Below are 27500 nucleotides of genomic sequence, written 5' to 3' on the forward strand. Positions count from 1 at the left end.
TGTTCCAGTCCCGCTGTGGCAGGCAGAAATCTATTTTTAACGCCGCTATGGCACACTCAAATTCAAAATCGAGTTTCCCTTCAACTGCATTACACTGGGCTAACAGTGAATGGTCACAGAAACACAGGTACGTTATGGAAATAGTCGATTGTGTTAAAGTCAGTGAGTTGAGTTTTACGCCGCACTCAGCATTATTCCAGCTAGTGATCAACAGCATGAGCATCGATCTGCGCAATTTGGAACCTATTAGTTTGAATATTGCTTTACGCCGCAGTCAGCAGTATTAGTGGTATGGAAATGTCAGGTTGTAAACTTTCCAGTAGTTTGCATATTGCTTTACGCCGCATTCAGCCGTATTCCTGCTTTACACTGGCATAACAGCGAATATCTTCACAGAAATACATGAGGGTTAAGGAAATAGTCGATTCTGTTACATTGAGTGAGTTGAATTTTACGCCGCACTCAGTAGTATTCCAAGTATATGGCTGTGGTCTCTTAATGATCGAATCTGGACCAGACAATCCAGTGATCAACAGCATGAGCATCAACATGCACAGTTTGGAACCTATTACTTTGCATATTGTTTTACGCCACACTCAGCAGTATTCCAACTATATAGCTGCGGTCTGTCAATGATCGAGTGTGGACAAGACAATCCAGTGATCAACAGCATGAGCATCGATCTGCGCAATTGGGAACCTATTAGTTTGTATATTGTTTTACGCCGCACTTAGCAGTATTCCAAGTGTATGGCTGGGGTCTGTCATTGATCGAGTCTGAACCAGGCAATCCAGTGATCAAGAGCATGAGCATCGACGTGCACAATTGGAAACCTATTAGTTTGTATATAGTTTTATGCCGCACTTAGCAGTATTCCAAGTGTATGACTGGGGTCTGTTATTGATCGAGTCTGGACCAGACAATCCAGTGGTCAACAGCATGAGCATCGACCTGCACAATTGGGAATCTATTAGTTTGTATATTGTTTTACGCCACACTTAGCAGTATTCCAAGTATATGGCTGCAGTGTCATTGATCGAGTCTGGACCAGAGAATCCAGTGGTCAACAGCATGAGCATTGACCTGCGCAATTTGGAACCTATTAGTTTGTATATTGTTTTACGCCGCACTTAGCAGTATTCCAAGTGTATGGCTGGGGTCTGTCATTGATCGAGTCTGGACCAGACAATCCAGTGATCAACAGCATGAGCATCGAAGTGCGCAATTGGAAACCTATTAGTTTGTATATTGTTTTACGCCGCACTTAGCAGTAATCCAAGTGTATGGCTGGGGTCTGTCATTGATCGAGTCTGGACCAGACAATCCAGAGATCAACAGCATGAGCATCGAAGTGCGCAATTGGAAACCTATTAGTTTGTATATTGTTTTATGCCGCACTTAGTAGTATTCCAAGTGTATGGCTGGGGTCTGTCATTGATCGAGTCTGGACCAGAGAATCCAGTGGTCAACAGCATGAGCATCGATCTGCGCAATTGGGAACCTATTAGTTTGTATATTGTTTTACACCGCATTTAGCAGTATTCCAAGTGTATGGCTGCAGTGTCATTGATCGAGTCTGGACCAGAGAATCCAGTGGTCAACAGCATGAGCATCGACATGCGGAATTTGGAACCTATTAGTTTGTATATTGTTTTACGTCGCACTTAGCAGTATTCCAAGTATATGGCTGCAGTGTCATTGATCGAGGCTGGACCAGGCAATGCAGTGGTCAACAGCATGAGCATCGGCCTGCGCAATTTGGAACCTATGACCTACAAACAAAACAGTTAGTGTTTGGGTAATGTCAGGTTGTCATCGTTGCAGTAGTTTGTATATTTGACTTTGCCATCCAGTTTCTTTTTTTTTCTGCAGTTTCTGAAGTTTGTCTTCGTGTCACAATTGTTGACTTTGTGCCAAATTAATGTAACAGACACTGCAATAGACAGTCCAGCTGGCATCCAAAGAAACTGTTCAAGTGAAGATAGCCACGGTGGGTGTATGGAGGAAGTCTGAAGACCGTCAGTATTGCCCTTGAGGCAATCCTAGTTATTGTTATTATTTGTACGAATTTTGTGCCAGCTCTCCTGACCTAACTACTGGGCCGATTTCGATCAAACTTTCAGGAATGATAGCCTGTATGCTGAAAGGTATACAATGAAAAAAAAATCCTGACTTCCGACTTCCGGTAAGGGCAGACAACCCAAAATGTGAAAATCTTCCACCCTTAATATCTCCAAAACTATAAGAGATACATTCACCAAATTTGCACACAATGTAGACAACCCAATTCCCCATCGATTAAACATGTAAAAATTGATAGCCAGCAGGTGAAGTTTTGTGCTATTTTGAAAAAACTGAAATTTTCGCTGTTTTTCGCGTTTTGACAGTGCCTGTCTTTGAAAATCTTCTTCTCCAGAACGGCATATAGCACAACCACGCTTGTTACACCATTAGAAAGCCCATATCCTGGAAAGCTTAATTTGTTCAAGGCATCGTGATATCTCAAATAGTTTCAGAGTTATCGCCCTTCAAAGTTGGTCAAATTTTCAAAGACGCATTTTGGTAGGGTTCATTAAGATGTCATAACTCTGCGAAAACACACCGGATTTCATCGTTGATGGTACCAAACTGTAGCTAATTGAATGGGGAACATCTTTGCTTCACATTATGGTTATGTAAAAATCAATACTTACGTCACAATTACAACGGAAAGAAAAATTGCCCATTTCCAGCCTAAATCAACTCAAGTTTTAACAAAATGCTCGCGTCCCGCTGTGGCAGGCAGAAATCTATTTTTAACGCCGCTATGGCACACTCAAATTCAAATTCGAGTTTCCCTTCAACTGCATTACACTGGGCTAACAATGAATGATCAAAGAAATACAGGAGCGTTAAGGAAATAGTCGATTGTGTTAAAGTCAGTGAGTTGAGTTTTACGCCGCACTCAGCATTATTCCAGCTAGTGATCAACAGCATGAGCATCGATCTGCGCACTTTGGAACCTATTAGTTTGAATATTGCTTTACGCCGCACTCAGCAGTATTAGTGGTATTGAAATGTCAGGTTCTAAACTTTCCAGTAGTTTGTATATTGCTTTACGCCGCATTCAGCTATATTCCTCCGTTACATTGGCATAGAAGTGAACGTTCACAGAAATACATGAGGGTTAAGGAAATAGTCGATTCTGTTACAGTGAGTGAGTTGAATTTTACGCAGCACTCAGTAGATTTCAACCTACATGGCTGTTGTCTCTAATTCATCGAATCTGGACCAAACCATCCAGTGATCAACAGCATGAGCATTGACATGCACAGTTTGGAACCTATTAGTTTGTATATTGTTTTACGCCGTACTCATCAGCATTCTGTTACAGTGAGTTGAATTTTACGCCGCACTCAGTAGTATTGCACCTACATGGCTGTTGTCTCTGATTGATCGAATCTGGACCAAACAATCCAGTGATCAACAGCATGAGCATCGACATGCACAGTTTGGAACCTATTAGTTTGTATATTGTTTTATGCCGCACTCAGCTATGTTGGTGTTGTGGAAATGTCAGGCTCTAATCTTTCCAGTAGTTTGTATATTGTTTTATGCTGCACTCAGCAGTATTCTAACTATATGGCTGCGGTCTGTCAATGATCGAGTCTTGACCAGACAATCCAGTGATCAACAGCATGAGCATCAACCTGCGCAATTGGGAACCTATTAGTTTGTATTTTGATTTACGCCACATTCAGTAGTATTCCAACTGTATGGCTGCGGTTTGTCAATGATCGAGTCTGGACCAGACAATCCAGTGATCAACATCATGAGCATCAAACTGCGCCATTTGGAACCTATTAGAATGTATATTGTTTTACGCCGTACTTATCAATACTCAAACTATATGGCTGCGGTCTGTCAATGATCGAGTCTGAACCAGACAATCCAATGATCAACAGCATGAGCATCGACGTGCGCAATTTGTAAACTATGACAGGTTGTACCTACGTTACACTGGGTTAGCAGGTAAATGCTCGAGTCTAGACAAGAGAATCCACTGATCAATGGCATGAGTATCAACCTGCGCAATTTGGAAAATTTAGCATTAGTACGCACTTCTGCTTTTCTAATGGACAAGGAAACAGTCGATTCTTTAACAGGCGGTAACTCCGTTGTCGTTAGGTCTACAATCCAAATATTTAGCATTCTGGATATGTCAGAATGAAATCTTTCCAGTTTTCTGTATATTTGATTGTCCCTTCCAGTATGTTTTTCTGCAGTTTGTGAATTTTGTGTTTGTGTCAGCAGTGTTGACTCAGTGCCAAATGAATGTAAAAATTACTGCAATGGACAGTCCAGCTGGCGTCCAAAGAAACTGTTCAAGTGAAGATAGCCTCGGAAGGTGTATGGAGGAAGTCTGAAGACCGTCAGTATTGCCCTTGAGGCAATCCTAGTTAGGTCTTCAGACTGAAAGTCTGGAAGACATACTGTTATTATCCGAATATTATTATTATTATTTGTACGAATTTTGTACCAGCTCTCCTGACCTAACCACTGGGCCGATTTCGATCAAACTTTCAGGGATGATAGCCTATATGCTGAAAGGTATACAATGAAAAAAAAATTCCGACTTCCGACTTCCGGTAAGGGCAGACAACCCAAAATGTGAAAATCTTTCACCCTGAATATCTCGGAAACTATGAGAGATAAATGGACGAAATTTTCACACAATGTAGCCAACTCAATGCCCCATAGATTCAACATGTAAAAAATGTTAGCCGACAGGTTAAAATTTGCGCTATTTTGAAAAAAATGAAATTTTTGTTGATTTTCGCGTTTTGACAGTGCCTGTCTTTGAAAATCTTCTTCTCCAGAACGGCATATGGCACAATCATGTTTGTTACACCATTAAAAAGCCCATAGCCTGGAAAGCTTAATTTGTTCAAGGCATCGTGATATCTTAAATAGTTTCGGAGTTATCGCCCTTGAAAGTTGGTCAAACTTTCAAAGACGCATTTTGGTAGGGTTCATTAAAATGACATAACTCTGCGAAAACACACCGGATTTCATCGTTGATGGTACCAAACTGTAGCTAATTGAATGGGGAACATCTTTGCTTCACATTATGGTTATGAAAAAATCAATACTTACGTCACAATTACAACGGAAAGAAAAATTGCCCATTTCCAGCCAAAATCAACTCAAGTTTGAACAAAATGCTCGCGTCCCGCTGTGGCAGGCAGAAATCTATTTTTAACGCCGCTATGGCACACTCAAATTCAAATTCGAGTTTCCCTTCAACTGCATTACACTGGGCTAACAATGAATGGTCAAAGAAATACAGGAGCGTTAAGGAAATGGTCGATTGTGTTAAAGTCAGTGAGTTGAGTTTTACGCCGCACTCAGCATTATTCCAGCTAGTGATCAACAGCATGAGCATCGATCTGCGCACTTTGGAACCTATTAGTTTGAATATTGCTTTACGCCGCAGTCAGCAGTATTAGTGGTATTGAAATGTCAGGTTCTAAACTTTCCAGTAGTTTGTATATTGCTTTACGCCGCATTCAGCTATATTCCTCCGTTACATTGGCATAGAAGTGAACGTTCACAGAAATACATGAGGGTTAAGGAAATAGTCGATTCTGTTACAGTGAGTGAGTTGAATTTTACGCAGCACTCAGTAGATTTCAACCTACATGGCTGTTGTCTCTAATTCATCGAATCTGGACCAAACCATCCAGTGATCAACAGCATGAGCATTGACATGCGCACTTTGGAACCTATTAGTTTGAATATTGCTTTACGCCGCACTCAGCAGTATTAGTGGTATGGAAATGTCAGGTTGTAAACTTTCCAGTAGTTTGTATATTGCTTTACGCCGCATTCAGCTATATTCCTCCGCTACATTGGCATAGAAGTGAACGTTCACAGAAATACATGAGGGTTAAGGAAATAGTCGATTCTGTTACAGTGAGTGAGTTGAATTTTACGCAGCACTCAGTAGATTTCAACCTACATGGCTGTTGTCTCTTAATGAACGAATCTGGACCAAAACATGCAATGATCAACAGCATGAGCATCGCCCTGCCCAATTTGGAACTGATTTGTTTGTATATTGTTTTACGTCGCACTTAACAGTATTCCAAGTATATGGCTGCCGTCTGTCATTCATCGAATATGGATAAGACAATCCAGTGATCAACAGCATGAGCATCGACCTGCGCAATTGGGAACCTATTACTTTGTATATTGTTTTACGCCGCACGAAGCAGTATTCCAAGTATATGGCTGCAGTCTGTCATTGACAGAGTCTGGACAAGACAATCCAGTGATCAACAGCATGAGCATCGACCTGCGCATTTGGGAACCTATTAGTTTGTATATTGTTTTACGCCGCACTTAGTAGTATTCCAAGTATGTTCTGCGGTCTGTCTTTGATCGAGTGTGGACAAGACGATCTAGTGGTCAACAGCATGAGCGTCGACCTGCGCAATTGGGAACCTCTTAGTTTGTATATTGTTTTACGCCGCACTCAGTAGTATTAATATTAGTGGTATGGAAATGTCAGGTTCTAATCTTTCCAGTAGTTTGTATATTGTTTTACGCCCATTCAGCCGTATTCCTGCGTTACATTGGCATAGAAGTGAATGTTCACAGAAACGCATGAGGATTAAGGAAATAGTCGATTCTGTTACAGTGAGTTAGTTGAATTTTACGCCGCACTCAGTAGTATTCAACCTACATGGCCGTTGTCTCTTAATGAACGAATCTGGACCAAAACATGCAATGATCAACAGCATGAGCATCGACCTGCCCAATTTGGAACTGATTAGTTTGTATATTGTTTTACGTCGCACTTAGCAGTATTCAATATTCCATGTGGCTGCGTTATGCCATTAATCGAGTCTGGATCAGACAATCCAGTGGTCAACAGCATGAGCATCGACCTGCGCAATTTGGAACCTATGACCTACAAACAAAACAGTTAGTGTTTGGGTAATGTCAGGTTGTCATCTTTCCAGTAGTTTGTATATCTGACTTTGCCATCCAGTTTGTTCTGTTTTTTTTGCTCCAGTTTGTGAAGTTTGTGTTCGTGTCAGCATTGTTGACTTTGTGCCAAATTAATGTAAAAAACACTGGAATAGACGGTCCAGCTGGCGGCCAAAGAAACTGTTCAAGTGAAGATAGCCACGGTGGGTGTATGGAGGAGGTCTGAAGACCGTCAGTATTGCCCTTGAGGCAATCCTAGTTATTATTATTATTATTTGTACGAATTTTGTACCAGGTCTCCTGACCTAACCACTGGGCCGATTTCAATCAAACTTTCAGGGGTGATAGCCTGTATGCTTAAAGGTATACAATGAACTAAAAATCCCGACTTCTGACTTCCAGTAAGGGCAGATAACCCAAAATGTGATTTCCTTCCACCCTTAATATCTTGAAAAGTATCAGAAATAAATTAACCAAATTTTCACACAATGTAGACAACCCAATTCCCCATCGATTAAACATGTAAAAAATGTGAGTCGGTTTCTGAAATTTTGCGCTATTTGGAAAAAAATGAAATTTCCGATTTTAGCGTTTTGACAGTGCCTGTCTTTGAAAATCTTCTTCTCCAGAACGGCATATGGCACAATCAAGTTTGATGCACCATTAGAAAGCTCATACCCTGGAAAGCTTACATTGTTCAAGGCATCTTGATATCTCAAATAGTTTCAGAGTTATCGCCCTAGAAAGTTGGTCAAATTTCCAAAGATGCATTTTCATTAGGTTCATTAAAATGTCATACCTCTGCGAAAACACACTGGATTTCATCGTGTATGGTACCAAACTGAAGCTAATTGCATGGGGAACATCTTTGCTTCACATTATGGTTATCTAAAAATCAATACTTACGTCACAATTACGCCGGAAAGAAAAATTGCACATTTCCAGCCAAAATCGACTCCAGTTTTAAGAAAATGTTCCTGTCCCGCACTGACAGGCAGATTTCTATTTTTAACGCCGCTATGGCACAGTCAAATTAGAACTCGAGTTTCTCTTCACCTGCATTACACTGGCTTAGCACTGAATGGTCACAGAAATACATAAGAAATAAGGAAATAAGGAAATAGTCGATTGTGTGACAGTGAGTGAGTGCAGTTTTACGCCGCACTCAACATTATTCCAGCTATATGGCTATGGTCTGTCCATGATCAAGCCTGGACCAGACAATCCAGTGATCAACAGCATGAGCATCGATCTGCACCATTTGAAACCTATTAGTTTGTATGTTGTTTTACGCCGCACTCAGCAGTATTAGTGTTGTGGAAATGTCAAGTTCTAATCTTTCCAGTAGTTTGTATATTGTTTTACACCACGCTCAGCAGTATTCCAGGTAATATATAACTGCGGTATCTAAATGGTCGAGTCTGCACCAAGCAATCCAGTGATCAACAGCATGAGCATCGATCTGCGCAGTTTGGAACCTATTGGTTTCTATATTATTTTACGCCGCACTCAGTATTATTCCAGCTATATGGCTGTGCTCTGTAAATGGTCAGGTCTGAACCAGACAATCCAATGATCAACAGCATGAACATACATCTGTGTAATTGGGAACCTATTAGTTTGTATATTGTTTTACGCCGCACTCAGCAGTATTCCAACTAAATGGCTGCGGTCTGTCAATGATCGAGTCTGGACCAGACAATCCAGTGATCAACAGCATGAACATCGACCTGTGCCATTTGGAACCTATCAGTTTGTATATTGTTTTGCGCTGCCCTCAGCAGCATTCCAACTATATGGCTGCGGTCTGTAAATGTACGAGTCTGGACCAGATAATCCAGTGGTCAACAGCATGAGCTGCTGTAAGATCTGGAATAGTTTTCGAGTTCTGCTTTGAGACCAAGTCCGAAAAGTTTCCATGGAAACCCAGAAAATTATAAATCACAAAAATCTATAAATAGCAAAATGCACCACTTTGGCGTCTGCCACATACTGTCACATTTCATGCCCTTTTACAAAAGTTATTTGGGATGTATTTTGGTAGGGGCGGTCATCATCCTTAAGGTGGGAACATATCTCCCAAACACATCTTTTTATCCCTGTCGAAAGCATGCATTTAGCTTTCCAACTGCTATTTAAGGTCAGAATACTTTAAGTTAATCACAGTTGAATTTCACTGTCAAGGGGAATCCTTAGGAGAAGGCCTTTTTGTGAGTATGGTTTTGTTTCTTTAAAGGAAGTTAAATGAGTAATTTGTCAATTGATGGTGAAGGTATAAGAATAATTGTTTTGTTGTAATGTTCTATCTTGTACAAGTTTTGAGTTGCGTCATGGACATTATTTTCAGACGTTTATTATCTTAGATGTATTGATATGGCATATTGTTGGGTTATCACATGACTAGCAAGTAGGTATTTTGTTATTTATTTCAGGCTTAAGGGGAATTGCTCCTACATCTGATTTTAACTCAAGTAGTAGCTTCCGTGATTCTGGAAGGTGACAAGATTTGTCATTTGTGCATCTACACGCCTGTGAACTGCTTCTGTGTTTATGGACCAGTTTCTGTCGTTGTGCTTATGGAAACCCAGTGACTTTGTGAACACTTTTCCTGTGTTTATGGAACTTTGTGTGGACTCATTATAATTGTTAGCCTTGCTATGTGGAAGCTTTTGCCTATTGATTGTTATCATTCTCTTGTGAAGAGTTCCTCCCCTTTAAAAACAATCCAAAAGGAGGCTGTATCATAATAAATGTATGTAGCCTAAAAGGTTTGGTTTTCATTTGTGTCAATATGTGCTGATTATCCACAAGGTCTACTTTTGGTTTGTGACACATACATCTACCAAGTTTTTTGACAGACTCAACCAAACAAGTACTACAATTTGTACTTTACTAAGAAAGTGAAATCCCAAATATGACATATGTTGCATTTGACCACATTCTAAATGGCATTGTGTAATCATTGCACTTTTCATTTGCCATTGTGAACTTATAATTTTGTCTATTTGTTTTCTTCACAATCAGCAATGTATATTATATGTCATGAATAAATGATAATTGTGTTTTGATAATGTTTATTTGTTTTGGTTGCACTTAAGCTTTAATTGACTGCCACAGTAGTCCAGCGATTGGCAAAACAGACATGTAGGTGTTAGGGTGGTTAAGCAGGGAGATGTGCCAGATTACATGTACATGTTACACACAGTGGTTAAGCAGGGAGATGTGCCAGATTACATGTACGTGTTACATAGGGTGGTTAAGCAGGGAGATGTGCCAGGTTGCACGTTGGTGTTACAGAGAGTGGTTAAGCATGTAGATTGTTGAACATTTCTACATAGCAAATATGAAAACTAACACACCAATGTGGATCCATAAAGAAACTAATTGTAATAACCAATGTGCCAAGACAATGGGTCCAAGTTAGTGCAAACCATGTGAGGACAAAAACACTGTATCTGAGCGCCAAAAGCAACCCTCCATGATGATCAGGAAGGAATAGTTGTTATGTAAAGCCATTGTTGAGGCTAACACCTGGGTCTTGTATGGATTGGATGCTGCTGGAGGTTGCAATCCAGCAATAGGACCAAGTTGTCTGTGAGACCTCAGCCTTGAGATATAGTAGACAGCAGGATGAACAGCCTCTTTTGAAGGTGGCGGCTCTCTTGGAGTCATGTAGGAAGCTCCTTAGAGCTCTCAAAGGGCACAGAGACAAATCAACATCATCTGGCCAAAGAATGGTTGAAAACGGTGGGATAGTAAACGGTCTGTCCGGTTGTCCTGGTAATTAGTTCTTTGCGACAAAGTCCCAGAAAAACCCTGCCATGACATTTACTCTCAAAACTCACATGATTCACATCCAGTGCACGTAACTCCAAAATATGAGCTGCAGCAGCTAATGCTACAAGAAAGATAGTTTTGAAAGTTATCTGTTCAAACCCCATTTCATGTAGTGGATCATATTCCCTGGATACCAAGTGATGAAGGACAACTGACAAATCCCATTTCATGTAGTGGCTCATATTCCCTGGATACCAAGTGATGAAGGACAACTGACAAATCCCATGCAGCAGGTCTGAACCTCCTAATCTGGTCAACAAGGTGAAATGAACGAAGCAGATAATGGAGTTAGGGAGTAGCAGGCACCTCGGTTCCAGTAGATGTGGCAAGAACCAAATTCATGGCAGCCAAATAAGTTGACAATGTAGTACCTTTGCGTTTCTTCACAGCCCCTAAATGCTGTAGAAATTCAGGAACAACCTGAGGTGATACAGTGGTGGGTTAGTACTGAGTGGCGAATAGATCTACTTCTGTTTGAGATACTGAGTAAAGGTATGACTGGAATGTCACGGGCAGTTACTTCCACTTTGTTGGTGATGGCCGTTTGGGGTGTGACAGTGACAGATGAGTTGGCAAACAGGTGATGAGTCAGTGTGAAAGCACCATAAAGACTCTGGCACAAACATTCTGCTAGTTGAGCCACCAACAAAGAACTGGTTGTAATTGCACGGAAAGATGAATCAACTCCTTGGGGTTTATAACTCCTGCCACTGATGCAGAGTTCTGTGAGTGTTAAATGCTGAAGATAGAATGTGCCAATTTTGTCCCATCTGTCCTGGGGTACAAACATGTCGAATAGAGCCCTATGAATTGTAATCTCTGAGTCTGTACTAACACTAGCTCGTAGTTCAGGAACTACCCTAATTGTTTTAGCAAGTTGATGGTGAACTGATGGTGCCTGTGAAGATGAAGGACAAGTGGATCCTGCTGAGTTTGAACACAGTCATTGATAGAGCTCTCAAATGTCACACTTTGACAATGCAGGTAGCTTGTAATTAGTGTTGGGAATTCGTTGAAATCTCACAACTGAAAATAGCTTCATTACCAACAAACAATAATATAAAAAAGAGGTCGATAACACATTTCAGATTTTCCTATTAAGGTTGTTATTGATAAGAATAATATGATGTAACTTGATACTTTTAAGTGATGACTCATATATCATGAACATAAACTTCCTGGAATCTTCATAAAATTATCCGTCATGACTTTTCAGGAAGTGAGGAGAGTTTTCTAAAACGAAAACATGTTTCAAGGCCATGACAATTTCAAAGATACGTTTCATAGTCAAGTGTTCCAAAGAATAAATCAGTTGTTCCAAAATTGTTTGTGTTTGATTTTGACAAAACGTGATCGATTGTTTAGTTGTTTGGTCTCTGCGACCAATCTTCGGATATTTCGATTAATCAGACCACCACTGTTTGTAATGTTATCAGCTTGGTTATCTGAGTAAAAAGCAACAGGGCCTAGATATGCCAAACAGCAGGAACCTCCACTGGTAATGATGGCCCTTGAAAGTAAATTGAACATACTTCTAACTTCCAACTACATTCGATACTCCAGGTTCAGAGTTGCTAGAACCAATTGGACAATAACCAGTGCACAGTATTCCTTTCCATTATCTTAAAACATACTAGTCCAGTAGTCACCAAACGTGGTCTTATTCACAAATTATTTTTAAAGTGAAAAACCTCACATTTCATAATCATGTTGCTATCAGAGTAGAATCATGACATGACATCATAAATCTGTACAACTTTCTTGACTAGGCTGCAATAACGTGTGATGTTTCCGTATTTCAAACCCATTTCGATGAGCTAGTTGGAAACATATTGCACTAAAACAGCAGCATATGCTATTCTGAGACATGAGCTAGGTGGAATTGATTTTTGTGGTCTGCTTTCGATATCTGATGGTGGTTGACACAAGGGGTTGTAGAGATACAGATCTGTCAACCTCTGTGAAAACAGACATTGTATTGCTAACTGAGAGTTGATTTAAACAGTCATAAATTTGTAAAATATTGGATTTATCCAAGAGCACAGTAATTGAGTTTGTGAAATCTTATCTCGACAGGGAAAATATAAATAACTCAGCTCAAAGTGGAAAACTGAAAGTCATTGGGATTCATGGCCAGACAACATGATCAAGGATTATCAAGAAAGGAATGCATAAAAGTTTGTCTGACATTACCATTTTGAGACAAGTTTGAAATGTTTCCATGGAAACCGAGAAAATAATAAATTACAAAAACCTGTAGATAGCAAAAGACACCACTCTGAGGTCTGCCACACACATATCTACCGAGTTTTGCTGAAAGATATTAAGACATTTTCGAATTGAGCTCCAGAAACGAAATACACGTCTCACTATTGAGACTAAGTCTGAAACATTTCCATGGAAAGCAAGAAAATAATAAATCACAAAACCCTGTAAACAGCAAAAGCCACCACTTTAGGTTCTGACTGATATATCTACCATGTTTTGCAGAAAAATATTACCGGTAAATGTTTTTTGAGTTCTGCTCCGGAAACGAACCCATCCTCCCATATGACAAAGACCAAAATGTTCCATGGAAAAACAAAAAACACAAGAGTCATCAGAAGATGACATATCCCCCCGGCCCCCACATGTTTGAAAGGACAAATAATCTGAGGGTTACTCATTGTTTTGTAGACATATCTCTGTAACCAATTTAAAGATCTGTCTCATATATCTGCCAAGATCTGTTGAAAGATATGAAATGGTTTTCGAGTTGTGCTCTGGGAACAAACCCCACCCCTCCATTTTGAGACAAAGTCCGAAACATTTCCATGGAAACCAAGAAAATAATACATCACAAAAACCTTTAAAAACCCAAAGGCACCACTTTGGGGTCTGCCACACATATCTAGAAAGTTTTACGAACAGATATTAAGAAGTTTTTGAGTTCTGCTCTGGAAATGAAGCACACCTCTCACTTTTCAGACTAGGTCCAAAACGTTTCCATGGAAACTAAGAAAATAATAAATCACAAGATCCTGTACATACCAAAATGCACCACTTTAGGTTCTGATTGATATATCTACCACATTTAGCAGAAAAATATTGAACAATTTTTGAGTTCAGCTCCGGAAACGAAACACACCTCTCACTTTTTGGACTAAGTCCGAAACGTTTCCATGGAAACCAAAAAAATAATACATTACAAGATCCTGTAAATACCAAAAGGCATCACTTCAGCTTCTGACTGATATATCTACCAAGTTTTGCAGAAAAATACTGGACGGTTTTTGAGTTCTGCTCTGGTGCCCACTCCACCATAAGACTAACACCAAAATGTTCCATGGAAAAACAAAAAAAACATAAATGCCAAAAATCTGTAAACAGCAAAAGGCACAACCATAGGCTGAGATTACTATATCTATCAAGTGTGGTCTAAAAGTATTGAACATTTTCTGAGTTATGCTCCGGAAACAAAATGATTAAGGACGGATGGACAGATGGGGACGGAAGAACGGACAGACAGACAGACAAGGCGTCAACCCTATGCCTCTGCATTACATGCAGGGGGGATAAAAACCTGTACACAGCAAAAAGCACCACTTTAGGTTCTGGTTGATATATCTACCAAGTTTTGCAGAAAGATTTTGAATGGTTTTTGTGTTCTGCTCCGGAAAAGAAGCCCATCCCTCCATTTTGAGACTATGTCTGAAACATTTCCATGGAAAAAGAGAAAATAATAACTCACAAAAACCTGTAAATAGCAAAAGGCTCCACTTTAGGTTCTGATTGATCCATCTGCCAAGTTTTGCAGAAAAATATTGAACGGTTTTTGAGTTCTGACCAACTTAGACTAACACCAAAATGTTCCATGGAAAGACGAAAAAATAAAAAACTCTGTAAATAGCAAAAGGCACAACTATAGGTTGACATTATTATATATATCAAGTTTGGTCTAAAAATATTGAATGGTTTCTGAGTTATGCTCCAGAAACAAAATGATTACGGATGGACGGACAGACGGACAGACAGACAGACGAGGCGTTGACTATATTCCCCCGCATTACATGCCGGGGGGATAAAAAACAATGCCAAAAAATCTGTAAATAGCATAAGGCACAACCATAGCTTCAGATTACTGTGTCTGTCAATTTTGGTCTAAAAATACTGAATGGGTTTTGAGTTTTGCTCCGGAGAGAAAATGATTGTGGACGGACGGGCGGACGAGGTATCAACTATATCCCGCTGCATTACATGCCACAGGGATATAAATGATAAATCACAAAAACCTGTAAATAGCATAAGGCACCACTTTGGGGTCTGCCACACATATCTTCTAAGTTTTGCTGATATTAAGAAGTTTTTGAGTTGTGCTTCAGAAATGAAACACACCTCTCACTTTTGAGATGAAGTCGGAAATGTTTCCAAGAGTCATCAGAAGATGACATAGCCCCCGGGCCCCTACATATTTGAAAGGACAAATCATCTGACAGTTACTTAATGTTTTCTAGACTAAGTTTGAATCGTTTCCATGGAAATCATGAAAAGTATACATGCCAAATATCTGTAAACAGGAAAAGTGACCACTTCAAGATCTGTCTCATATATCTGCCACGATCTTTTGAAAGACATCAAAAGCTTTTTGAATTGTGCTCCAGAACGAAGCACATCCCTCCATTTTGAGACTAAGTCAGAATTGTTTCCATGGAAACTGGGAAAAATAGAAACGCCAAAACTCTGTAAATAGCAAAAAGCACGACTTCCACACGATCTGCCACACATATCTACCAAGTTTTACAGACAGATAGTAAAAGGTTTTTGAGTTCTGCTCTGGAAACGAAACACACCTCTTACTTTCGACACTAAGTCCAAAACATTTCCATGGAAACAGAGAAAATAATACATGCTGGGGGGATAAAAATCACAAAAACCTGTACATGTTTATTTAGGGTTATTCATGTAACTTTTCAAATGACTTACATTGTATGCAATTTTAAGTTGAGCACAGTTACTTTTTTTGTTAGTATACATGCATTATATGTTATATGTGAAGTTGTTCATTGTGAGATTATGCATGACAGAGTGATACATGTTGCTGTAATCATCAGTGTTGGTGCTTTTTGTTCTCATTGGAGGGAACTGAAGGATATGAATTGGTTTTGGACTTTACAATCTCAAATTAAACAGTAAAGCCTTTCAAGCAGTGGGCAATGTTTACAATAATCTGTAATCACAAGAATGACAATAATCTGGTGAGTTTCCAAATACAGCTAAGTCATAAGGAAGAACCAGATACCTTGTTGGCAATGAGCAAGCAAGGTACAGGTGTGCCATCGAGGAGGGAACATTTGGTGTCCAGATCTTTCTTCCATTTGACTGCACTCTGGAATGTTGCTCGCTGAGATAAGTCGAACATCACGATGCAAGCATGAGCATCTTTGTAGTAAACCCGAGTCATTGATGTAAACCGTTCTTGACCTGAAACATATGTTCAGACTTTTATTAGAATTATCAATTTAAGTAGACCACTTATTCTTGCAATTTTACACTGGAAAAGTGCTCATTCTGAATCCATTCAGATTCTTGTGTTTTTGCTAAAGGTAGTGTGAAGAGGACAGGGCACAGGTCTGTGGAAACAGTTTGACAGGGGACAGGGGAGTGCCTGAGTATTCTGCTGTCTCAGGTAATCTGGAGCAACACTTGACATACTGTAGAGAATCGGGCCAGATGTTGTGCTCCCTCAGTCAGTTCTGTACATTCCTGGAACTGACTAGACGCAAGTGAGGAATGGTTTAAGCAGTCAAACTGGCAGTCCAAAATCGTTTCCTCAGATTTGTCAGCTGTGACCTGCATCATGAGTAGACAGCCAGTCTGAAGCAAATGTATTGTGTTTCCATTGTGTTCAAAATGTCTCCATAGAGACAGGATCGTGTTTTGATGGGCCCCAAAATGTCTGACCACTTTGTTTTGGGCCATTCTAGTCTCAGCTTAACCTGGCCTGGAGGCCCTGATCTTCTGTAAGCAGTGACATGACATACACACAGGCTACGATGAAATTAATGTGTTTTCCACAACACTCAGATGCTACAAAGTAATCAATCATTCTTCTATTTTCAATATTGCATTTGTGAACTTCTGGTGTCCAAAATATGCAAAAAGCAAGTCAATTGTCATTTACAATATGTGTCGTCAAATTTCACGCAAATTGCTTTATTTCTTGCTTATTTAGGGTTATTTGACTTTTATATTGTGCAATTTTATGTTATGCACAATTACTTTTTATGTTTAGAGTCTGCTCCAAATACCTTATTTAGAAATAGAATATTTGTTGTTTCAAAGTTACAGCAAACAAAATGTAATAGACAAAAGGATAAGCATGATGAATGGACACTTGTGGATACCATGTGTTTCTCAACTTATGTTTAGTATATCATTACTGTATTACCTGCTATGTCCCATAGTTGAAGTTTGATTGTTCTGTTATCTGACCACTTGATTACTTTCAAGGCAAAGTCCACTGTAAAAGAAACACTGTAATGATAACTCGGTTGTAAATTTGTTTTGAAATGCATATCAAACTGAAATCCTTGATGTTGGTTTGTACTACTGCCATCTGACCATCACATGAGAACTACTGAATTAAAAGAGTCATCAGAAGATGACATATCCCCCCCCATGGAACCCGAGAATATATCACAAAAACTTGTAAATACCAAAAGGCACCACTTTGGGGTCTGCTACACATATCTACCATGTTTTACTGACAGATATTAAGAAGTTTTTCAGTTCTGTTCAGGAAATGAAACATATGTCTCACTTTTGAGACTATGTCCGAAATGTTTCCAAGGAAACCGAGAAAATAATAAATCCCAAAAACCAGTACATAGCAAAAGGCACCACTTTAGCTTTTGATTGATAGATCTACCAAGTTTTGTAGAAAAATATTGAACGTTTTTTGAGTTCTGCTCCAGAAACAAAGCCCATCCCTCTTTTGTCCGAAACATTTCCATGGAAACCGAAAAAATAATAAATCACAGAAACCTGTAAATACCAAAAGGCACCACTTTGGGAACTGCCACACATATCTGCCAACTTTTGCTGACATATATTAAGAAATTTTTGAGTTGTGCTCGGAAACAAGACACATCTCTCACTTGGTCAAATGAATCACATTATCCTGTAAATGAATCATGGTGTATAATTTTTGTAATTCTAGTCATGCCACCAATGCAAGGCACATTGAAAATATTTCATTAATGCCATTATAGTACTTGTTCAATATTATAAGCACTGTTTTGATATGTTTAGAAAGTTTCCAACAGAGATGATCAAGTTTGAAAAGATCAGTCCCCTGAGTGAAAATGTTGAGTCATGTTGGTACGGTGTACATGGAAGTGATTTTCATTTCTTGGAGAACAGAAAGTCTTCACTACATCTCAGAAGAAAGGAGAAAGAAACAATTACTATGAATCTGGATTATTACAAATTAATCATGATAATAAACATCCAGTATCAGTGGGAGGTGCAACAAAACTGATGTCTGCAGCTGTTCAAGCATAATAATGACATGATTATAAATCACTATACAGGAGTTTTTTCCATGTGTATATTATACACAGGTATACATCTTGGTGTCCTTGGCAGTCAATTTTGAGGAAATATCTTCTGAATTTGATACTGTGTTTTTACCTGAAGGTTCTTCTAAATTCTACTTACCGCCTATTGTCATTTTGTAATCCCTCCGATACGAATCATTCACATACCGCTGCACAAATGATGTCTTTCCCACAGTGGGATCACCGATTATTATAACCTTAAACAACAACTCTGCCATTGCTTGCTTTCATATCAAAAGTCATTACCCACCAATGAACTGTCACTTCATAAAGTAGAATTTTACAGAAGGAAGACCTCAACACATCAGTTGAAGTACATGTTCCATGATTTTGTTTTTACAGCAACTCTATGGAATATGTCTGAAAGAAAAATCTGTTTTTCGCTAATGCTTGTGCTCAAATTTGCAGAATGCTAGATATCCTGGAGAACAATGAGAATTTCTAATCCAATAGTGACACTGCTTTGAGGCTTCCTGCAAGTTATGAAGTAACCACATTAACCTGTCTCCTTTTTATATCTAAGAAAACACCTTCTGTTCCTCCTAGAGAGCTATCCTTCTGTTCCTCCTTGAGAGCTATCCTTCTGTTCCTCCTAGACAGCTATCCTTCTGTTCCTCTTAGAGAGCTATCCTTCTGTTTTTCTTTGAGAGTTATCCTTCTGTTACACCTTGACAGCTGTCTAGTTACACTTGGATAGCTGTGTCTTAGCTGTCCTGTTACAGTTGGATAGCAGTCTTTCTGTTCCTCTTCGAAGCTGTCCTGGTACACTTGGACAGCTGTGCTTCTTTAATACTTGGATAGCTGTCCTTCTGGAACACTTACATAGTTGTTCTGTAAGACTGTAAGCTATATGTTACAATTGGAGAGCTGAAAATAGATACGACAACATTTAAAAATCATATGAAGTAGTCACAAATTTACCATTAAGTAACATATTTATGAAAAATATCATCCTTGTATTACTAATCCTTCTAAAAAAATCAGTTTACATTATAAAAGTCAACACAAAGTGACCATTCACATTTCTTTTTTATATGTAATCTGACAGGTTGTTAAGCCCATATACATGTATAACCCACTGTAAGGCTGAGCAATAAACTTCCAACACTCTCACTCCCTCACTCTCCAAAATAAAAAACAAGAGTCATCAGAAGATGACATATCCCCCCGGCCCCCACATATCTGAAAGGACAAATCATCTGACAGTTACTTGATGTTTTTCAGAGTAAGTTTGAATGGTTTTCATGGAAATCATGAAAAATATAAATGTCATATATCTGTAAACAGCAAAATTCACCACTTCAAGATCTGTCTCATATATCTGCCAAGATCTGTTGAAAGATATCAAATAGTTTTCAAGTTGTGCTCCAGAAATGGAGCCTCCATTTTGAGATTTTGTCAGAATCGTTTTCATGGAAACCCGAAAATGATAAATCACAAAAACCTGTAAATAGCAAAAGGCACCACCTTGGGGTCTGCCACACATATCTGCCCAGTCTTACTGACAGATATTAGGACATTTTTGAGTTGTGTTCTGGAAACGAAACACACCTCTCACCTTTGAGACAAAGTCTGAAACGTTTCCATGGAAACCAAGAAAATAATAAATCACAAAAACCTGTAAATAGCAAAAAAGCACCATTTTAGGTTCTGACTGATATATCTATTTTTTAGTTTTGCAGAAAAATATTGAACGTTTTTTGAGTTCTGCACCAGAAACGAACCCACCCCACCATTAGACTAAGACCAAAACGTTCCATGGAAAAAAATAAATAAACAAAAATGCCTAAAATCTATAAATAGCAAAAGGCACAACCATAGGTTCAGATTATTATATCTTCGAATATTGGTCTGAAAATACTGAATGTTCTTTGAGTTATGCTCTGGAAACAAATTGATTACAGGCGGATGGACAGACAGACTAGGCATCGACTATTATCCCCTGGCATTACATGCCGGGGAGATAAAAATAATATCAAAATTTTCTTGGCTGGTTGGTCCCATCTTATTGATGTGATGTTGACAAAATGACAATAATATCCCAGTGTGTACTGCACTGTGCTATAACTACTACAGCCTTAATCTCATTGGCTTCGTCCAATTTCCAGAAGTGTGGAAAAGGAAGAATTTAGTGGAGAGTAGGCTTGGATGGGGCATAGTTCAGCATGTAAGCGATGATAAGTATAGCCAAATCTCATTAATCTGACCTCCTTTTATCTGACAATCAGCTTTATCCAACGCTTTTGTTGGTAACCAATTGAATAAACATAATCGTAATTTAGTCTCAATTAATATTTAGTGTGACATCGTCATTAATCCAACAATTTGCTGTGTAACTGACGATATTGGATTAACTAGACTTGACTGTATATGATTATATTTTTATAATGAAAATATATTTTCTTCCTTATGTGCTTAATTTAGTCAGCAGGTGGCAGGAAGCCATCAAAATCTGAATGGTACGTAGGTAGGCCTGTATGCACCCAGCACTTAAACTGTTATATTTTTGTACAGTTACATTACGTTGTACTTCTCTGTTTTGACGAGGAAGTCTAGTACAGCTCTTTGTATGCAACCATGCATTAAATTATTGCTAAGTATTGTTTTCAGTGTAAAAGTAGTTTTGGCTTGTTTAAGCACAGTGTCTCTAAGAGTCTTACATGGGTTTTCAAGAGCTGGACATTCAATGAGGTTGTGCTGATAGGCACTTACTGACAATGAAATGACAAACCAGTAATCCCTTGGAATCAGCTCAATTGAGTGAATATCTGGATGAGGGCTGTTGCAAGCCATCTCAGCAAGTGTGTCAATTACTTCATACCAGCTACATCAACACACAGCTGATCAATGTACATATAGTTTAGAACCGTATCAAAGTACAAGATGTTGTACAGAATGTCAGTGTCAATGTCACCTTGGACACCTGATTGAATTGCTTGTGTAGCTGACATTGAATCAGTAAAAATTAATGCTTCATGTTCATTATCTTTTATCCATTTGAAAGCTTGAAGTATGGCTGTCAATTCTGCTGCAAACACAGACACGTGATCAGTCAATCTAAATCTTTTGGATAAAACAAGATCAGGCATATAACAGGCTCCACCAACATGACCAGATATGGGATCCTTTGAAGCATTAGTGTAAATATGAGTAAAATTACTATATTTGGTGTGAGTGTAGACTTGGATTAGGACTTTAATAATACTTGGTTACATTTGTTTCTTTACAAGCTCTGACGAATCCTTAGATATCGAGGGTTGTGGTAAAGTCAATGGAACCACTTTAGGGAGAGATTGAGTGAGTGATTAACTTCAGTTTTAAGCTGCACTCAGCAATATTCCAGCTATATAGCAGTGGTCTGTAAATAATCAAGTCTGTGCCAGACAATCCAGTGATCAACAACATGGGCATCGATCTGCGCAACTGGGAACCAATGACATGTGTCAACCAAGTCAGTGAGCCTGACCACCCGATCCAGGTAGTCGCCTCTTACGACAAGCACAGTCGCCTTTTATGGCAAGCATGGGTTGCTGAAGACCCATTCTACCCCGGGACCTCCACGAGTCTTAAGAAGAGATTGAGTAGCATTCAACTGAAGATTGTTCAACTTATACTGTGATGCAATTTGTTGAACAAGTAATCAAAACAGTGGTTTGCCATGATTCCAATCACATGACATATTCCACACAATAACACAATATATCAGTTGCTGGTTGACACCTACATCAAGCTTTTAAGGATATATAGTACTTAAGGGCCATTTTAAGATGATGTTATTGCAAAGGAGGTTCTGAGCAATCCACCTGCAAGGGCAGACACTGGAGTAGTAGGGAAGGCACCAGTGCATATCCTAAGAGCTTTGGCTTGAACATGATTAAGTTTAGCCAAATGACATTTTGCAGCATTCATGAAAACTTGACAACCATATTCTAATCTAGACAAAAAGAAGCAAGGACAATTTATCATCACCCCACTCTGTGGCAAACATGGTTTTCAGTAAACTGAGAGCGTTAACACATTTTGATGAAATGTAGTTGATGCGGCTGGACCATGTGAGTTCGTAATCAAATATTATACCCAAGAACTTAAATTCAGAAATAAATTACATGTCTAGACCACCAATGTGTAGCTTCAGATTTGTGGGAAGTTTACGTCTTGTGAAAAACATAGCAACTGTTTTAGAAGTGGATACCTTGAACCCCCAACACCAAAGATCAATAGAATTTAGAGCCAGTTGAACAGATTTGTGAACAAACTCAATGTTTCCAAAACATCTCCAACAAGTACCATCATCTGCAAATTGTGATGCATCAATATGTAACAAAAGTTCAGAAAAAAACACCATTGACCATGATAATAAAGAGCAAAGGGCTTATGACACTGCCCTGTGGAGTGCCATTTACAATAATTCGCATGTCAGACACTTGTTGCCCAATATGAATGTGTATGGTTCGATCAGTAAGGAAGGACCTTATCCACTGTAGCATACGTCCCTTTACCCCCAAACTTTGCGGTTTAAAGAAAAGGCCATTTCTCCATAACATATCATATGCATTTTCAATGTCTAAAAATACACACAGTATATACTTTTGGTTTCTCACCGTATTCTGTGCTTTATTTTGTAGTCGAACTAGGTGATTTATGCAAGAACTATGCAAGTTTTTCTAAACCCATAGTGTAGCCACAGGGTAATCCTAAGTAAAAACTCAAATGATTTGTGACCAACCTTTCCATGATTTTACACAGGATAGGCATTAACTCGTTAAGGCTGAGAGACCCGTATGTGTGAAAAATTAATTAGCTTCTCACAGCGAGAGCTGCGTATGGGCGGTAATAAAAAGCACCTCGTGTTCAGCGTGAGCCACACATGATCGTCAGCAGAAAGCACCTCTCATTCAGCAAGAGACTCACATATGCGTTTCACATTTAACATTTATACTGTACCTATTATTTCAATCAATTTAGCAGTAATGATCAAAGATTAGCTTTTCATACAAGTGGGGTTACTTTCTGTGTTAATCAGAAGAAGTATTAAATTGTTTTGACAACAATTGCTAGCAATGTCATGGGCTTATACAGGTAAGTGAACACATGTCTGTGAGAGAGGGGATTATGAGATGTTGTTACAGGAGGTAAGTGTTTGTTACTCGTCATTGGGAGTGAATACTAAAATACTACTTTTGCACATTGATTGAAATAACGGTGACAAGGTTACAAAACCTTCTTGTAAATCAAATCATTCAGTCATTCATTGTAATAGTTTATGCAATGAATCATAGACATAAATACTAATACTGTATTACACCCATGTTCGTACAGATTTGAAATAAACCAAGTTACTAATTTCGACCAAACTCAATCGACTATTGATTTTTCATAATTCTAAAGTTAATAATCATACATAATCGAATATGAAGTGATGACTCTTGCATCAACTCATAATACATATATAGTAAAGTTCACTTATAATGTACATGCTTACAATGAATTGCCGGTTACAACGAACAAATTCAGAAGTACCAATGACTTTCCTATATATTGTTATGAATTAACTACCGTATACACCGAACACTGATACAACAAACAAATTGACAGGTCCCTCTGTGCTATTTCATGCATTGACTGACGTGTTTACAACGAACAGCTGATCCGAAATCACTTGCGTGTCATCTCACTTGTGACCAATTAGCTTGTGAAAACAAACAGGCTTCCTCACATGGGATCAAGGGGATAATAAAATATACTTACCTGTGAACTTTTATCATTTATTTAATCTTGTTAATCTTGTCAAGGCATAAACAGCAATCTGGGAAGTCATTCTTTCGAGTCAGCATGGAAGGCTTGTCACGGAAACGTAAAGCTCTAGATCTCGACACAAAATACCAGTTCATCCAAGCTGTAGATGCAGGCGGTAAATCCAAGACTGACATTGCAGCAGAATTTAAAATTGCCAAGACCACATTAAGCACAATACTTAAGGACATCACAAAGTTGCAGTCAGCTGAATATGGAAGCAGTCGGAAGAGAATTCCAGTTTCCAATTTTGAAGATGTTGAGATGTTGAAGCTCTGGAATCTATTCAAATGTCTGCTCGTGTTCCAACTAAAATTACCGATTTTGTTAAAGATACATAATAAAATACACGATCGATGATGAAATGAATGATCCCTTACAATTATATGTTCGTTGGTTTTGTCTTATTTTATTTTCTGTGTGAACACGATCTTGTCTGAAACCAGTGACGTGGTGACGATTCTTGGTAATTTCCAAATCTTCACGAACATTCCCAAATCGCTTTGAACGAACTTCGCTTACAACGAACTGAAAACAACAGTCCCTTTGAGTTTGTTATAAACGAATATTACTGTACATATATATTATACATGAAACATACATAGGTAACTGGAGCATTTTGTTCAAGCTGTTGAAAGTTTCATGTTGATTTGAAATGTGTTTTTTTTAATGCAATTTACATAAGCATTGTGTCAGAAACGTTTGTATTTGATCTCTGTAATTATCTTATCCAGTGTAATGATCACGTGTATCAGATCCATCGTTAATAAAAAGAGGATAATATATCAGTTGTGGAATTGATGCGTATAATCATTCAATCAGACCCCTTTCAACCTTGAAACATTTGAACCATTTCAACATTCAGCCTCTGGCAGAATGCATATCCAGGTAAAGTTTTGTCCCGTGACAAGTGTAAAACAAACTTATTGTGCTGTTATATCATTGGACCTGTTTTACTGAGTCACGCCCATCATCAATCTTCTGAACCTTGTTTGCAGTCAATACAAATATAGGCATGCCCGTATTTCGGGGGATTCAGCTGCAAGTGTACACATTACAATAAATCAGTATCATGTCACTTATTGAATTCTATAATACATGTACCTGAATTATGATCATTAGTAACAATGTGCAAATTATATTGAAATGTTCAGCAAACCATCATGTTTGATGTACATGCAGTGTGTGCAAAGTGTACGTGCAAATAAATGCTATCTCTAATCAATGGTTGGATTAGGTTATCAGTAATAATAAATGGATTGTAGTGCTTCGAGCGCTTTAAGGAAAATTAAACTCGCCAAAGTGCTTGTTAATCCTGTGTGTACATTTCAGGCATACTTACGATTATGTATGTTAACGATACACAAACCTTTTCATGATAGCTAGAGTTGACACAGCCAAAATCCAGAATATTGATTGGTCAATGATCTAGCCAATAATCAGTCTGTATCCAAGCTGTCTAGTTAACAAACATGCTCTTCAGAAATTTAGCCCACGCCCCATCACTTGTCATTTCCTCTGTGACAGGTATCTCATGATACGATTGGTCATAAATAACAAATCAGCCACTATATTGGACAGTTGAGATACAAAATGTTCTATTCAGGAACTTTGATGCCCCATCCCATGGCCCTTTGTCTTATATATGTGGATGGAATAGCATTACACAATAAGTATACATGTATTTTCTTATAATTACGTAAAGTTTCTGCGTTAAATCTAGATGAACCAAAATGACAAACTGTGAATCTGCTATAATATGTAAGTCACAGACTAGCTTATTAGTACTTTCCTTAAAATATTCAGTATACACTAGCAATGTATCAGCGAAAACACTTCTTTCATAGAAGATTATTAAGCATGTGCATAAATTTTTCTTTACTGCCATTGACATAGACGTTTGGAACAATTTAACCTCACACAATGATATGAGAGGGACAATTTGTTAAAGTATGTCTTACATACAAAGAATACAAACGTGTTAAGAAAATACATATGTACACGCCACCAAAAGTCTATAAGAGAAAGTGTAATAAAATTACGTAAAACGTTACATATATGACATGTATTCACTCCTGCTTTCTTTCAACATATAATTCTTTCATCCTAATTTGACAAAAATAGCACAACCACCACATTTAGGATTTCTGGTCTTAGGATCATATTCAATGCGATCTTTCCACACGCAAATGAACCATACTTTTACCATTGTTTGAGGCATGACCAAAATGCTGGCAACACCTGAGGGCTGGTGGTACATATGTTCTTACCTTGCAAGACTGATAGTACATGTATATAGGGAGATTAGTACTTGCAAAAGTTAACAGAACTGATAATGTCTGCTGTTTTTCCTTACCTCTGTCAAACATTTACCATCAGTCACTTTGAATGATTTCAACTACTCAACTGTTTCATCTTCAGAACTACCCTGATCGATATTGTAAATAACACCTTTCGTTTCTCGTGCGCTTAAGCTTTGATTTGTTTCCAACATGTTTTTGAATGTCCTTAGGTAGTGACATGGGACTGATAGATTTCTGACAATAGGGTTGACTGAGGAAAAAGTAACAATGGGCAGTAGTATATACAATGACAGTTCTAAAACACTTTCAAGAAATGTCTCTACAAAACCTTATTTACTAAATAAGGCTTTGGTTGGGTCCTTAGCTCTTGCTATTATTACCCCTACTACAAAAAAGTTGGCGGTAATTACTATACCTACTTTGTGTTGGTAGGAGGTAACACTGTGCCGTACGGTACGATCAATAATTCTTCTCTTACAAACCCCCTACCCGGCCCATCCCTCAAGTAGTACAAGTTAGGTTCGTCGGCTTTCATATCCACTTTATCTATGTTGTAAGTTTTGACTGACCATATAGGATCGGTGGCCCGCTTACGGCTATCGCCCTCGTGTTCCCCCGGCTGGTATAGATACCTCACTAGGGCCCTATCTGGTATCTGTTTCTCCTTCCCACGCAATGGAGCGGCCGACTCTGCAACTATTGATTTTAGTTTGATAGCGTCTGCCGGTTTCTTACCGGTGAGACGGGTGACTTCATGGTTGATTGCCGACACCACCTTGGGTAACCTCGTGACCCATTCAGTCGATCGTTTTCCAGGGGTGGCCATCTCCCTAGCATACTGATGGCCGAACAAGCGCTCAGCCAAAGTCCTATTAAATCTCTCAACTATGGCTTGGCTGCGATGGGCTCCGGCCGTGCCACGCCTGACCTTTGTATCGTGTTTGGCTAGCAGTTGTGACACGGCACCCATGAACTCCCGTCCGGGGTCAACTTG

At 38.8% G+C, this 27500-nt stretch overlaps 1 protein-coding gene across 2 annotated transcripts in view; it reads right to left on the reverse strand.

The window, feature by feature from the left end:
- The window catches only part of LOC137296217 (ras-related protein Rab-7L1-like), a 142924-nt gene that overhangs the window by 52432 nt on the left and 62992 nt on the right, over window positions 1-27500 (reverse strand). For both annotated transcript variants that reach the window (XM_067827955.1, XM_067827956.1), the window contains 3 exons: window positions 18511-19277; window positions 17240-17311; window positions 16091-16272 (listed from right to left, as the gene is read on the reverse strand). In XM_067827955.1, the coding sequence (XP_067684056.1) occupies window positions 16091-16272; window positions 17240-17311; window positions 18511-18628 (372 nt within the window). In that variant the 5' untranslated portion in view covers window positions 18629-19277. The remainder of the gene's footprint in view (window positions 1-16090; window positions 16273-17239; window positions 17312-18510; window positions 19278-27500) is intronic.

Source organism: Haliotis asinina, chromosome 9 (genome assembly GCF_037392515.1).
Source record: "Haliotis asinina isolate JCU_RB_2024 chromosome 9, JCU_Hal_asi_v2, whole genome shotgun sequence".
NCBI lineage: Eukaryota > Metazoa > Mollusca > Gastropoda > Lepetellida > Haliotidae > Haliotis > Haliotis asinina.